The sequence below is a fragment of the Tauraco erythrolophus genome, chromosome 5, assembly GCF_009769465.1.
Source record: "Tauraco erythrolophus isolate bTauEry1 chromosome 5, bTauEry1.pri, whole genome shotgun sequence".
Lineage (NCBI taxonomy): Eukaryota > Metazoa > Chordata > Aves > Musophagiformes > Musophagidae > Tauraco > Tauraco erythrolophus.
Window position 1 is genome coordinate 30,165,027 of NC_141469.1, and position 16,867 is coordinate 30,181,893.

Below are 16,867 nucleotides of genomic sequence, written 5' to 3' on the forward strand. Positions count from 1 at the left end.
CAACAGTTAAGCACTTGCTGATACAGTTCAAACAGTGTCTTTCTAAAGCCAGATTGGAAGTATTTTTAAACAAGCACTTCACAAAATATTTAACATTAAAGTCTAAACATCCATCAAATTCAAATATATTTGCCACGTTCCCAAAGGGTTAATATTGTCTTGCTTCATTTCTTACATGTAGTAATTTAGCTCTGAACAAAAGCAGCTCCCTGCTGGTTACCTTGGCTAAAGGAAACACAATGAACTGGTAAAAACCAGTTTTATCTCACTGCTGTTGCCTAGGGCTACAGACAAAATGAAGTAAAAAAATTCACATGCAGAGTATTAGGTGCTTATGAAAGATCCAGCAGCGCTGTTGCCTAGTGATTCAGCAAGGAATCGGCACAGGCCAATGAGGTGTACGGGTACTGAATAACATCCCCGATGACTGCTTTACATCTCCTGCAATTCTGTCATACACCCCCATGATTTCCCAGTGGTAAGAACCACTTTCAAGGGAACCTGTCAGGAGAAAAAAAAAAAAAATTAAACGAACACACACACATCACATATAGCAAGATTACTATTTTTGCTTTTCCCTTTGGATGTTGATACTGCTCTAGATTACATGCCTATCCAATATGAAATGTTCTTCATATCTATTAATAATTAATTATCATCATTTTCATTAAAATACCTTACCAATTAAGACTAACCTTCAGTTTTGAAATTACAAATACATGTTTTTGAATTGCAAGGAATATGCTAAAGCAAAATTCATCTTATTATGCTTTTCAAAAGAGCTACAAAATCAGAGTGTTTATAATCAGCAACTTTGTCAGTAATGCATAAAGAGACTAGGTTTTTTTTACCATCCACTTTTCCAATTCTGGGGTATTTTTGTTGTTGCTTTGGTTTGATTTCAGTTTGTGTTGCAGTTACACAGTAGATTTTCTGACATGAAAGCTGCCTCATTAGCAAGGACTGTATTTTGGAAAAGAAGCTACTTCAAAGATAAAGCATCCTTGTCCTCAAAGAAGAAAAAGAAATCTCTCCCCATTAAGACTGTATGTGTGCTCTACTTTAGTGACATTTTTCCTCTGTGTTAAAAAATAGTATTCAGATTAACAGAGCACATAATGCATATTTAGTTGAAGCAAGTGTGCTGAAGGAGAGCAGGAGTATTTCACAAAAATCTTTTAATCTTCAACATCTCTAATCCCAAATGACACATTTTTACTGTATAGAAGGGTAAACAACATGAACAAAAATATAGATTTTTTTTTTTTTTAAAAGATCAGTCTCAATATCTTCTCTGAGATCAAGCTGTTTATGTTTTCTACCTGGCCTCTGCCATCGATCCATTCGTGATGCTTCAGAGGAAGATGAAGTATCTTCATGATGTATGTAGTCTAATATGCATTAGAAGTAAAAGTATGTCATGACTTCTACAGCAATTTGCTCAGGAAAAGGAGACCAAGACAAGGGTAATAAAGTATGAATCTCCAAATACTTCTACTGCCTGTTAAAAAGTCCTAATCTTTCACAATCCCAGACAACTACTTCTTGTCCAAGACTGTGTTTCTTTTCACCTATTAAAATGTAGTTGTTGTTTAACAGAGAATTGCTATTCTCACAGGAACAACACAGTGAGTCCGCGTGCTAATGCGTTGAGATGAATTTGTCTGTGTGTGATAGTAAACACCTTAGAGGTGAAAGAAACTGTGTTCTAAGCTGGTGTGTCCTGTTTTGTCCATAGAACATTAAAACCTTCTGCCAGTTAGTAGATAGTCTGAAATATATAACCCTAAAATGATATTCTGCCCATATAACCATGAACACTCTTATTAACCATGTAAACATTTGTCTTTCTTAGAAACCTATTATTGTTCATATTTTATTTCACGGCAATGACTTCCTCAGGCAAAGTATGAATGATGTTGTCTCTGACAAAGCTACCAGAAAGAGTCTCCTGAAACTATCAAGGAAGGACTATAGTGTTGCTACTCACTTTATATACTGTAAATAATACCATATTTGATTATTTTAAAGAACCTTACAGCAACATGAGTGCCAGTTGTCTAATAGTGTCATTAAAAATATTTAGATGTAGTATACCTTGAAAAACAGTCTTGCTTCTTTTTTCAAGGCATTTGTAATCTAAGAAACTAGGCGAGCACAGGTATATAATGTAAGCTACCTACAGAAATGCAGTTTATAAAGCTTGGGAGTATCAGTGCAAGAAATGTATAATCCCAGCACAGCCAAAAGGTCTCACTTCACCAAATCTAGTAGATAGGAGTGCAAGTTCTTACAAGGATTAAGTGAACAGTGAGGGGGGGATTCCAGCATGGGAAGGAGAAAGAGTAATTTAAATGTCAGATACCCCTCATTCTCCTCTCTCAACTTTTGTGGGAAAGATGGGCTCCCTAAGGACCCAGAAATTTGTGACTGCAAGACCTCCAGAGAAAGCCTCACAAAATGGCTGAGATGCTGAAACAGATGTGCAGGAAGAAACATAAGCTAAAAATTATCTAGTAATTTACTTTTTTCAACCATTTCCATTAGTGCAAGTCTGTACGTTGTTACCATTTCTGAAATAAATAGAATAAACTTTTTTCTGTCTCCGAATCTGGTTCAGTAACACTGCTGAATGAGGGATCTGGCAACACCAAGTACTCCATTTCTCACAAAACTGTAAACCCTCCACCCGTTTCTCACTTAATCAGTTTAGGGACTCCCCAGGAGCTGCAGTCCTTTATTAAGCAATAAAAGCTGGACAGTAGGCTTGCAGTAAAAGGTACTATTCTAGTAGAGAGAAAAATATAATTATTTTATAAAATAATTACAATGAGATACAAGATATCTATTAGATAGATAGATCTAATAGCTGTGTAGCTAGCTACTCACTTTTTACAGATGTTGTGCAGGACAATAATGTCTAATACTTCAAACAGTAACCAATTCTTTTGTCACTTTATATGTTAGGCATACACACAGAAATGTTAAAAAGACCAATTTTCTAAGTGAAAATTACTGAAGAAAGATCTTTTGCAATGATTTTTCAGCAGTAATGAATGCCTGGCACATTTAGAAAGTCTATTAAAGGCACATATTTCTCACTCTACCATGCCCAACAGAAATTTCATGGCAATAAACGAAATGGATTTTGAAATTACGATACAGCATTGCTAAGACAAAGAGTAGTCGACAATCAGACTTTCCAAAATGAAGGTTGAGTTTCTTTCAGTTCCTTTAGAATTTTTATAATAATTTAAAACAGCAATTACCCACAAATATGAAAATGAAACTATTCAAGTGACAGGCAAAATAGTTGTCTCTATGAAGTGTATATGATAACGATAACATAGAAAACTAAGTATGCCTGAGATGGCAATGGAAATTCAGAATTGTCCCTACCTTTAGTGGCACTTCCAAGGCTGTGGTGTGCTGCAGGGACTCCATTGTTCTTTTTACCAGTGCTGTAAGTTAAATTTGAAAACCTATAGCTTTATTTTCCATGTTAGAATTGTTATTTAGAAAAAAAAGAAATCGCATGCTTTATTCTCTGCTATGTAATACCTGCATTTCTACATTTAAAAAAATTAATAATTTTTTTTTCAGATTTTTTTTTTTTAAGTTAAATTTTATCTCTTGTGGGGGATTCAATTCCTTATTTTAAATCGACTTTTAGGGTGAAATTTGGGAATTATTTAACTTATATATCCCATAAACACAGAAGTACAGCACTAATATATTTTTTACAGACATACAGCATGTTTGAGTGCTGCATTTCTCAGCTTTCAAGTTCAGTACTCTTAACTATATGTTTGGAGACATTTTTTATATTTTAATTTTCTTGTGCAGCCATAAAACTCAATTAAAAAAAAATACTAGAAGTCTGAACTGCCTAAAATATATTATTTTTCAAAATAAAAAGTTCAGGGCCAAAATTAAAAGAAAAAGTCTTCCCTGCAGAATAGTGGAGCTATCAAGAATCTAAACAATTAAACTTCAGTATGATTTATGTAACTTAACAACTCATCATGTCCTAATACTATGCGCACTATTACTGTGAAAATGCATTTATAGTTATTCCAAATCAATCATTTGGGACCAGATTTGTCATCCCTGGTCATGCCAGTTAGTGTTTTGCCTGACAAAGATTGCTGCTGCAACACAATATGGTTCTAATGAAAACCAAAGAGAGATTCAATGGATAAACGGCTTTTAAAAAATAAGTAATTTTTGACTAGTGAAAGTGAAATAGGGATACCACGCAGCCCTAGAACAAGTTATTGAGTCACCTCCATTGCTTGGACAGGATGGCTGACTAAATAATATATGTCATCATGCTCACAGAAGTGAGAAATATCAGGGAATGCAATACGTGGTGGTAACTGCCAGACAGAAAACCACATGATTACTTAGGAGCTTTCTTTGAAGTTATCCCTCGATGCACATCATGGTTCTTTCGCAGCTGAGGTTAGATGCAAGGGAGCGACAAGAACTCTAAGAAACTGCGTATGATTGTTGCTCTGGCTGGTGCCGAAACCTTTTCTAATGATGCCAGCGATGAAGAGTAGTGTGTAATGTTTTGTGTCACATGTGTGACACTGAGGCTGGCTTGATAATAATGCTGAGGATAACCAGCTTCTGGCTGAAGAGCAGTGGAGTGCTCAGACCGTGCTGGCTCACTCTGACTTGCATGCTAATGAGCTGTCGTAAAATTTTTCATGAAGTCCGAATTATGCAATAACTCAAAAAATCAGCGGCTGAAGTGCCATGGCTGAGGAAAGTGAGACATTTCTTGACCTATCTATATACAGCTACACCCATGTATTTGCTTCATATTAGATTTGAGGTAGTTTACAGTCCAGTGTACGACATACCATTGTTTTTGGAGAGCAGAAACAAGGATTGCGACCACAGACTGTGAAAGGAGAAGTGCTGGCCTAAATAGTTATCCATGTAAAATCCAGCCCAAGTCAACATGGTCATTAATAAATAGAGGAGTGTTGGACTGCCTCCGTCTTGAGAAACCCACTCTGAATTTAAGTAAACTGCCAGTACCAGGAGGTCAGCAATGGAGCAGATGTCGGGACACTCCAACCAGGTGGCATGTCTTCAGAAGGCTAAGCAGATTGCCAGTCAGTTCCTGGGTAAACATTTTTTCCATCAGTAAGCTCTCTACCAGGCTACAACTGCACAAAGCTTTTGTAAGAGCATGCACCTCTCATGCAGAATCACTCAGCTCCGTATGCTCCACCAAACACTTATGAAGAACCTAAGGGCACACTTGTCTCTGTGCAACTTAATATTTTTTGAACTGTTAGACAAATAAAGAGCAATAGAGCATCGGGGCAAGAGAAGGAATAGGTCTTTTTGACAAAAAGAGCTCCAATGGACAACAAAAGATGGAGCGCAAGTCAGGGGCATCAATTCATGGGTTGAAAGATGTGAGCAGTATGATAAAGGGTGCTGTCTGCATGTGCATTTAGACCAGTTTTCTCCTAGTTCTCTAGACCTCTGAATTTGACTAGTTCTCTCTCATATAACTGTTATCCCCAAAAGAAGATTCATGATGGCAACGATGATTGCAACATCTCTCTCTTTTGGTTCATACAGTTTCCACTTTAAGGCATCTGGCATGATCAGAATTCTGCTGCATCTTTACCTGGTCTTAATTTTAACGAGCACAGATTAAAGTGGCCACATCAGCGAACAAACCTAATGGTTCCTCATTCACCTTGACAACCCATTAAAAACCTCTCCATAGGTTTGCTCCATTTTCCTCACTGTTTTTTTCTGTGTCAGTTTGGCTCCCTATTCTCTTTCTCATGTCACACTGACTTCTCCCTCTTGTCCCAGAGTTTAGAGGGTGGCATAGTAAAATCATTCATTTCAAGCAATCTGAAGTTGTTTTGCCTGCATTTCTGCCTTTTGAAATCATACCTTTGCAAGTATCCAAAAGACTTGCCTACATTCACTTTATAACAGATTTTGAATGAAATAATAAATATATAATGATAACAGAAATATCAAGAAAAAGCAGCTAGATTACTATTCCTGTTCAGAAGTTTGCTAAGACAGCAAACAGTGAAGAAGGGTACATTTAAACTAAACTACAGTCCTTGCACAAAAACAAATAGGTAAGCTGCCTGAATACATTGAGGCTGGAAATTTAAAGTTCTAGATTTGGAGAGATGAAATTCCAGAACCGTCTCTCAGTGGGAGTAATTTTTCTTATGGAGATCACCATTTACAAAAGAGACCGTATGGCACGGTGGTATGCAATCGCAGGAGAAGTCCCCTTTAGCCCTATGTATATAACATCTGATTCTCCCACTACACTCTCAAATCTCCTTGAAAACTCTGCTCTTTCTCAAGGCTCAAAATAAACAATCCAGACATACACAATTGTATTTTCTTTATCTCATATATATTACAGAGTGCGGTCACTAACAAAAGTGACCACAATGTTTAAATAGATCTGTCTTTACCACTCAAGTTTTTATTTCTTTTCTAAGATTTAGATTGGAGGCTTTTGGGATAATTATTCAGTCAAGAATCCAGTATATCTAGGGCACATAAATTATTAATTTTGAAATGTGTCTTTGCAGCCAGCCATATATTGCAATGGCATCTGTAAAGTGCTGTTCTCCCAATCTTTGCAACTCGTCTCTCAAAACCCATAGTCAGCAATCATGAGATTTGTTGATTATACTCATCCTGGAATGCTTTGTAAGTGCTAAGTATGTCATGTTAAAATACTATGCATAAAAAATATTGGTGACAGCAAAGTGAAGAGATCATAGAGGAACTGAAATTTTAACATATATTAGATTTTCTTGATATGGGCCAGAATAGATAGCTAATCAAGTGTTGTGAATAGGAGCAAAGAGAAGACACGCATGCCTGCTGTGGAACAAAAGCTTATTTGTCCCTATTGAACTGAAGACATTTTTCAAGCTCACTCACCTATGAAATTATGACTCCAGAAACATGTCAAAGCTGGCCAGACATACAATCTATGGAACTGGGATTTTTGCAAATTGAAACCTATCTGAAGGCATCTTTAGTTTATGCACCAGTGTTTTTCAAGTTAGAAAAAGACAGCTCAAAGGACAGAAAATGTCACTAACTGGTGATGACCAGTTCATTCTTTTGTTCTTCTGTTACTTAAGGCCTCTTTTGAACATCTGCACTTTTTTATGCAGTTGCCTCAGTACTCATTAAGTGGGAAATTGTAGCATGTAGTGGAATTTGTCCGTGAGCCAAAAATTTGTATTGGCAGATTTAAAAAAAATCTAAGATACACTTCTTTAGATAGTAATACTGATCTTAATATCAAAATAAATAGGCTTAGTTTATTCAGATTTTTTTTTTTTTTCTCAGCCTGGTCCTTTTGGTGTTCTTACATTTAATGTAAGTATTTCAGCTGAAACACTTTATATCTGGTAAAATATCAGAAAAAGTGTTTAAAGTTGTATGTTTTACACGTATTGAATATAAGAACGGGTGCAGAATTAACTTCTTCAATTAAGCAAGCATAGCGACAAGGAACAGTCCGCAAAGTTCACCTTTCAAATCCACCAGGTATATATGGAATACATGTCAGAAGTCAGATCTTACAGTTGCAATTATGAGTATCCCTGTACCGTAAAAAAAAAATTATTCTGCATTTCTTCACCCCAAAGTGTATTCCCCCTTTTAGCAGTAATGTATTCAGAACAATCCAAGGGCAAAGAGACATTTCAAACAGAGCACGGAGAGGCAGTCTCAGAAATAGACTCCACAAAATGAAAAATTGGGTTCTTCAATTCCTGAATACTCTTCCAGAGTCCCTAGACATACTCACAGTTTGATTTGGGGACAGTCTGTCCACCTGATTACACAGACTTCAGAACTTGGAGATGCTGAGCCCTCTCAGATCCAAAAGCCCAGTTTTTGGCATTCCCAAAATATCATCTTGCCTTTCTGCTTCCTGGGCTGCTGGAGAGTTCAGGATGTGGGGAAGCCAGACAAGCAAGCTGGCTAGAAATCAGGCAGATTATTGATGGTAAAGCTGACAGTCTTCCACCAAAATCAAGCGAATTTCTGCCAAATGTTTTGATTTGATCTTTCCAGTCACCCTCTAATAGAAAATGAGGATTTTTAAACAGCTGTTTTGCTGTCTTGTTCTTGCCCTAAACAGAGAATTGAGGCAAATAATATGCCATATCTTTGTTGAAAATTACAGAATTCAGAGTAGTACATGCTTTATTGTATTTCCAAGTATGTCAAAGCTTGGACACTCAAAGCATTGTTATAAATAAATTTGCCTTATCCATTCAGTGTGAACTGTACACATGCTACAAAACTGACTGATGGATTCTGTTTGAAGAGGGTATTCTTCCAAAAGACAGATAACATCTAACTTAAGTTACACACAGTGTTTTGTGCAAAAGTAGATATTAGAAAAAAAGAACATCTATTGCTTTCCCCTTGTGTACCAAATTCAAAAGATTCAAAATCATCTGTTCGGCATAGATTATTAGGTGCACTACAAATTGGATTTCTGTGTATTGAAAAGTACTGAAAATTCTTATTGTGGCCTGTGAAGTCCTAAGCAGGAATAGAGAAAGCATCAGCATTATGACTGCCTTGTGGCAATTCTCAACATCCACTCAGCAGAGTCTTAGAAGTAAATATAAACTTTAATGTTGTAAAACAATACAGAAAAAGACATTTCCATAAAGGAAATGCTGCTGAGAAGGCTTATGTTCTGCACTAGGATCTAATTGAAATAACACTATTTACATTTATGTTCCTAATTCATATATCTTAAAAGTATTTTAAGATCTCATATCCATTCTGCAAATAAGAAAACTGAGACATGTATATTTGTTGTTGCTCTCCTGAAAAAAGTAGATCAGAAGCATGACTTGAATGAGAATGCCAACACACTGAATAGTAGGCCAGAGCTTCTTGGATCACACTAAATGCAGGAGACTAACACAGCACTGAACTGCAGCCCATTAAACCCATCAAACACTACTCTTCAGCTTTAAGTCCACGTCTTTCCCTTTACTGAGCTTTGTGACTGTACAACTGAGATTTCTCTCTGGATCATTAAGCTGCAGGCTGAAAACTGCAAGTCAGCAGATTCTGTAATTTAAAGTTTCTGAATGGACAAAAGCTCATTAGATATGTAAAGACAAAGCTGACAGCTAAAGAATATCAGCAAATAAAAGTAAGAAGAGTAAGGATTTTAAAAAAAGGGAGAAAGAACTTTGGGTAAAGAGACGAAAACCATATTTGGACTTTCAAAGCACTAAAGTGAATTAGGAGCACACATCCTATTGAGACTCCTCCTTTGGTTTAAAACTCACACACCTAATTTGTTACCTCAGTTAGCAGCTCCCGAAATAATTGAAAAAGGGTAAGTGAAAGAGTCTTCCTATTTAGTTTCATCTGAAAGGAATCTAGGTCAACAGCTCTCAGACTCTCTGTGATGTGAACCAAAACTGTTCACACCATGGACTGGGGACAATAGGGAGATTTGCTTCATCATCATATTTCTGACTGAAAGTTACATGCTGGTGCAGATGTACCCTTTCTCTGCCTATTCAGATCAAGCAAAATCCTCGTTAATGACACTGAAGGAAGAGCCAGCTTCAGCCACTTTTAAGATAACTTGGATTAGTTCTTTTACCAGTAGCAGAACTATTCGCAACACACAGAATCACAGAATGCTTGAGGTTGGAAGGGACCTCTGGAGGTCACCTGGTCCAACCCCGCTGCTTAACAAAGCCATCTAGAACCAGTTGCTCAGGACCATGTCCAGAGAGCTTCTGAATATCTCCAAGGATGGGGACTCCACAACATCTCTGGGCAACCTGTGAAGTGCAGGATCACACTCACAGTAAAAAAGTGTTTCGATGTTCAGAGGCAACTTCCTGTGTTTCAGTTTGTGCCCATTGTCTCTGGTCCTCTCACTGGGCACCACAGGAGAGAGCCTGTCCTCTATGCCACCTCCTTCCTTCAGGTAGGTATATACATTACTAAGATCTCCCCTGAGCCTTCTCTTCTCCAGGCTGAACAGTCCCAGCTCTCTCAGCCTTTCTTCATAGGAGAAATGTTCCAGTCCCTTCATCATCTTTAAGGCCTGGCCCTTTGTTGGACTTTCTCCATTCTATCCATGTCTCTCTGTACTGGAGAGCCCAGAACTGGATGCAGTGCTCCAGGTGCGGCCTCACCAATGAAGAATAAAGGAGAAGGAAATGACTGAATGAAGAGATGAAGAAGGAAATTAATGTCTTACGTTGGTCTTTAGTGTTAAGGAAAAGACATTTTATCACACTTCTGTTTTGAGATGAGCATTTCTGAAAGTTACTATAATGCAGAATTTTCTTTTTTTCTTTTCCTCTCAGGGCAAAGTAGAGACAAACCTAAAAATTAATCTTCAATCAGCAGGATGAAACAAACTTCCATCTTGAACACTCAAGCTTGGCAGTCTATGTGAATTGCAATGATGATTTCCAGGGTATCTCAGACCTCTAGACTGCCCAGTTCCTAAGGTCACCTTAGAAACTTCGATTACATGGTGATAGCTTGGAAGCAGAACAAGGAACGTTTGTTCTGCACACTGCAGCTAGACGTGGAGATAGGTGAACTAGTTACACTGTGGTGTGTAGAGCAGACACATCTAGAGTATCTGAACTGGACTCTTTTTGTGTTTTCAGAAAAAAGCCTCTAGTCATCACATTTCTGTAGTGGGAGAATTTATTACTATTATTCATACAATGGCTATTTTTTTTTTCCATTATACTGGAAAAGTTACTGATTTTGCTGAATTCACTACAAATTCGTACTCGTAACAGAGATCAGAATTTGACCCGATGAGGGCAAAATCTGTGATTGTCTACATGTATAAGCAACCATGAATAATTTTTATCTTTTGGGTATAATATTAGCTCTATACTTATTGCAAATTGATGTAAAATAAGATACTAAAATTCGTTCTATGCTGTCTTACAGATCTCATTCAACATACTACACTTTCTAACTCTGAAACTACGGCGCTTTTAGACATTGGCCTGTTCTGGGTAGATACTGCAACCTCTGATGAATCGTACAGTGTTTTTTTAACTTAAACCAGATTTGAACTCCTGTATTTAGAGGTCAAATGTTAACATATTAACCTAATTCATTACAATGCCTCTAATATATTGAACTTAAATATTTCCCAGGTTCTTTGCTTTGACTAGATGGAGGTTTAATGTTCTCATTATGAATTAATACTCACAGGAGGGATCAGTGATGAAATGAGACTAGTATGGCAAATTGTACTGTTTCAATGAATGCACACAGGAAGGTGAAATGAATTTTTTCTTAGATGCTTAGGTTTTAATGGATGATATTTCTTGTACTGGTTCATTTAAAATATTTGTGACATTCTGGTAATTTTTTTAGCCGAAGGTATCGTTGAGCTTCAAACTAGACCAAAGTTTGTGAATAAACATTTGGTGTCTACAGGAATAAATCCAACACTTACCAGAGAAGAGACCCAACAATCTCCTATGTGCCCTTGTGTGCTAGCTAAATTTGTGCCCGATGCTGAGACAAACTCTGGCTTAGGAAATAACGTCTGTAAGTAAGCCAGATGACAGGATAAAAATGCAGTCAGGAACTTTTACTAACCCTTAACCTTGAAAGTTCTATCATAAAGTCCTATTAATATAAAAAAAAGCAGTAAACTAACTAACTTTATTTTCTTCTAAAACCCTTTGAAACCTTGAAAAAAGTATTATTATTTAACTTTACAGGATTCACGCATTGGATAAGGGAATCTTGATAAGAAAACTAAATACCAATAAGCATGTTGATGAACTCCAGATGAGGAGTATATCATGTTTTATCTATATAAGAGCCAGTGGTGAAAAACATTCAGAAAAATCTGCTTAGTATACGTTTTCTTAATCATGAGAATCACTGTGCTGCTTCTTGTTACATTAATTCTTTATTCTCTGAGAAATTATAGGTTATAGGGAGAAAAAAGGTGATGGAGGAGAAAGAGAGATTGTATTTACCTGAAAATTCCTGGATTTGAGAATCTTCTACTTCAAACAACAACTCGTCATGTATCTGGGCAATTAACCTGAAAAATTTCAGAGACTTCAGATAACATATGCAAGAAATTTCTAACAGTGCTTTCCATTCATATCATCAACTCATTGTCACATGGATAGTGGGTATGCTAAAGTGAAAATAAACATCCTAAGAAAATGAAAAAAATCATTAATGCAGTTAAAAGGATTGCCACCCCACATATTCTGAAAACATAAAGGCCATGGTCGTAAACCCAAATTGTGCTTGCTAGCTTATAAATGTCATTCAGGAATTTGATGATGTGACAAGGTATTACTTAAAACCAATTTAATTTGCAGAAAATTGCAATAACTTATAGACACAGGCTATGTTTTGTTAATATAGGGTGGGTTTCTTTTCAAGTTGAGCTGGAATAAATGTGGTTAGAAACGGATGGTTTTATTAATGCAAATTAGGTCAATAGTAAGAGTACTTGGCTCATAGATATAGCAATATTAACTCCTAGTTGGCCAGTGACTTGAGCCCTTTCCAGGAAATAATTTTTTCCCTTAAGTCAAAGTAGATGTCTTCAGGCTGACAAATAAGTGGGCTGAAGAATGAAAATGTAGGCATAGATACCCAGCCTCATCTGTTGCCTCTGCTATCAGGAGTTGCCTCCATGACAGAGTGTACAGCTGAAAGTAGTAACATCTTGAAAGCCATGCAACCACATGTACCTGAAGCTCTTCAGTTACAGATGTTTTGTAATTAATTTATATTGCTGCTTTGTTTTTCTCTTTGTCTGTATTAGTTCTATATCTATTGGTCTCTTGCATATGGACTGTGACTTAACTGTTCAGTGCTTACAGGAATAGCACCCTAAATTGTTGGTATGGGTGCAAAAGTACTTTCCAATGGAAATAATAAATATATTTGATTGAATCAAATCCATGACAGAATAGATATAATCTAGCACATATAACCTCTGAGTGTAGTTCTGACTCAGCAAGGCAAAATACTGCATATCTGATTAGATTGTATTCCTACTAGGTTTATTTTATTACTTCTTTAATCATTGTAGCTGGGAGTCTAAGTCATGAAACTGTACCACCTATTTCCAAATTGCTTTGCAATTTGTGTATATCATTTAAATTAAATGCCCATTGTAGACTTTTCTTAATACCTAGCAGTTATTTGAATAAATAATTCTTTACAAATGGCTGAAACATCAATATGGTTACTACTTATAACTTTTCACAGCTTTCAGGAAAATATCCTAAGATAGTTTCACACTGCCTTAAATTACAATGTGACATTGACTAACAGTATGGTGAGCTCTAATAATAGATCTTAAATTATTAGTCACTTACAACACAGTCAGAAACAGAGTGAAACAGATTAACATATTTCTAATAGGAAATTGGGACACAGAACACAAAAAGAAACAGATGAAAAGACCAGGATCATTTGTAGCAAGAGAATAGTTACATGAAAAGTTATAATTTCGAATGCAAATAAATTAATTAAAGCAAGAGATTCCTCATAATCATTGAAACGATATGTAAAAAGATGTGAATCAGTAAGAACTATGAACATTAGATATTGTGAATCAATGGAATAAGTGAAAATAATTGCATTGATTAAACCAGTCCAATTAAAAATGTGATAGATCGGTTATTATTTGTACCAGAGTAGTGTCTCATGCCTTCAGTCAGGATTAGAGCATCATATATTCTGAATTATTTGGTAAGAAGTTACAATACACATAAAAATTTTTATCATAAAATTATCAGGATTGAGGAATGGAGGAAAAAGAATTGGATTTTCAAAGCCACTCAGCATTGGATCAACTGATCACCTCATCTCCACGCTAAAAGTAAAACTGCATTCAGGAGGAGCAGGGTTGGACCAGAGATCAGTGTTACCTTATGAGTCAGAAAACCTGTGGAAGCAATGTGAACTGAACTCAAAATTTCTGTCTGGACAGCACAGTAGACTTGACACAACTCTCCATGCTCCAGTTCATCTACTGGAAGCAGCACAGCTATTTTATCTTGGTTCTCCATCTGGGCTGAAGGTCTCCGTTTCTCAATGCTTCTCACCCCGAATAGCACAGTTATATGGCTCAGTTATATATCAGCTCGGTTATATGGCCAGTTAACTGAGGAACTGCACAGAGTTGCAGAATTACATCTACCTCATCTTAAACATCTAGTGATTAATTTGAAGTTCAGGACAATATTCTGTCTGCTAAACAGAATTAGAAGACAGCATTGCTGGTTCTCTGTCTAGCTGTGCTACTCTCCTGCTAAGCAATGCACATTCAGTTAGAAAATAGGGATAATATTTACCCCAGAGATGTGAGATCTAAGAAATAAGTATTTCTAATACACTTCTATTTTCGAATGAAAGATATTATGTAAGTTTTAATTAACGCTAAACATGATTTCCTAGCTGGATGCCAAGTGGAATAGTATACGCTATTTCCTCCTCAATGTTCATCAAACAAGCTAGATTTTTCTTTATGATCTCTTATCTCTTTTTCTTATCCATCTCACATCAACTTAACAGGTTTTGCTCTTGCAGGTTTACAGTACAAGGCCACCTGTATTTTTTCAGCGTTGTTAAAGTAATAACACTTGCATGCAATACGCTGTTCCACAGAAGGAAGCATTCAATTTGACATCAATATAGATGAAAGAAAAAATCAAAGCAATTTATACATTCAAAATTCATAGCTTTCACCATTCCAGTGCATGCACCCACCCACCCATTGCACACCTTGAGTGAAAGCTTGAAGAAAACCCTATAGTTCTGCTTAATAGCTTAATTGAATCATCTTCACTTTGAAGGAATACTAAAATAGCAACCTCCTCTCATTATCTTTTGCTAAAAGGTAAGGTAAACTAGATTAGAAACTGCAAACCAGGCAGAGACTAGTATTTTTGTTGTTCTACAGATAATAAGAATGCCTTTGATTTACAAGCTAATATTTTATTAACTATTTTCTTGATTGCCTGCAGATTAGGCATCATTTTTGATGAGTACACACATGATTTATTTTACTGAGAAACAGGACCTGCATCTGAGTATAACTGTGGTATGGAATGGAGATACTGCTACAGCCTGCACCTTCACATGCAGATGCAGAAGTGTTTCTGTGATTGCCAGTCTGAACATGGCTTTTCACATCAGTTTAGTAGGCTTAGCACACAATTCCCTTCTTAAACTATTATGCTGCGCTATAGAATTTTAAAAAGAAAATCTTTTTATTCTCTTTGACACTACATTCATCATTCTTCCAGTTTTCTATGAAATAACACAGAAACTAAACTTCTCAGGCCTTCAATGGATCCATCCAGTTATCATTACTATGTTGTAATCATATTATTGACTTATATACACCAAACAAATGAAATTATCAAGAGATTTTTTTTTCATAGTATTCTATTTATGAGACCATATTGCCTCCTTACAGTGCATTTTTCCCAGTACCAGGCCAGTTTGTCTAATACAAGAAAAAATGAGGATTTTGTTTGTTACTGTAAAGCAATATATTCCAGATTTGGACCCCTCTGTTCTAAAGCCCAGAATTGCAAGTTTTTCCATGACTGCTTCAAATGCGTTGCCTAGAAATAAGAACACTACTGAAGAACTATTCAACAAAACAGCTAATATCTTATTGGCAAGAAACCGTATTCTTTTACCAGTGAAAGAAACAACATTTTGTCTAAACTGCAAACAAGAGCGCTGTGGCATGACACACTGCAGACTCTATTGTAGAAACATCTCATAGAAGGGGCCAGTGTAGGACAGGGAAAAAAAAAGACAAGATTGTCGTAGTAGTTCTTTCTCAGAAGCTGTTTTTTAACAGCCCTGTGCAGTGTTTCAGGCCATTACAATGTGCCAAGAGATGCTCAAACTGATTAAATTCATGCTTCTTCTATAGTCAAGGGACTACAGTAGGGTCTAATTAGATGTTCTGAATTGACATCTGGAAAACCCTAACTCTACGCACTGACTTTGCAGGGGTACCACCTCCTACAACAGTTACCTACATCAGATACCTGAAGTTAGACAGAGAATAGCCCTCTGTACGTTTTTGTGATACATTTTTGTATCACCAGGGAAATTTTTACCGCTGTTACCAACACATCCAAAGCCTAACATGGTCTAGTTTTCCAGATTGGTTTACATGAAGATAATACAAAATATAAACCACCAATGAATTCCTATAGACTAACTGTGGGTTAATTTACTCCTTTTGGTAGCAGGCAATCTGAACCCACCACATGCCTGTTCCAGATCCCCCGAAACTCACCTCACCATAGGCCCTGATGCTCCCGTGGGAGGTCTAACTAAGCACAGGTGGCACGAAGGAAGGGAATGAGAGAGGCTAAGCCATACGTGTACGGTGCTAAGTATATTGCTTAAAGAATACCTGAGAGGAGCTCACATAGTACAATGAGCTGGCTGGTTTCACAGAATCACAGAATGTTAGGGATTGGAAGGGACCTCAAAGGATCATCTAGTCCAATCCCCCTGCTAGAGCAGGACCACCTAGATCAGATCACACAAGAATGCGTCCAGGCGGGTTTTGAACATCTCCAGAGAAGGAGACTCCACAGCCTCTCTGGGCAGCCTGTTCCAGTGTTCTGTTACCCTTACTGGGAAAAAGTTCTTCCTCATGTTTAAGCAGAACCTCCTATGGTCCAGCTTATATCCATTTCCCCTTGTCCTATCATTGGATGCCAGTGAGAAGAGCCTGGCTCCATCCTCAGGACAGTCACCCTTTACATATTTATAAACATTAATG

At 36.8% G+C, this 16,867-nt stretch overlaps 1 protein-coding gene across 1 annotated transcript in view; it reads right to left on the reverse strand.

The window, feature by feature from the left end:
- Positions 1-432: 432 nt before the first annotated feature.
- POLN (DNA polymerase nu) overlaps positions 433-16,867 on the reverse strand; it is a 103,531-nt gene continuing 87,096 nt past the window's right edge. Inside the window, exons 22-24 of the mRNA XM_086611734.1 lie at positions 12,054-12,121; positions 3,400-3,461; positions 433-501 (exon numbers count right to left, since the gene is read on the reverse strand). Of these exons, the coding sequence (XP_086467860.1) occupies positions 433-501; positions 3,400-3,461; positions 12,054-12,121 (199 nt within the window). The remainder of the gene's footprint in view (positions 502-3,399; positions 3,462-12,053; positions 12,122-16,867) is intronic.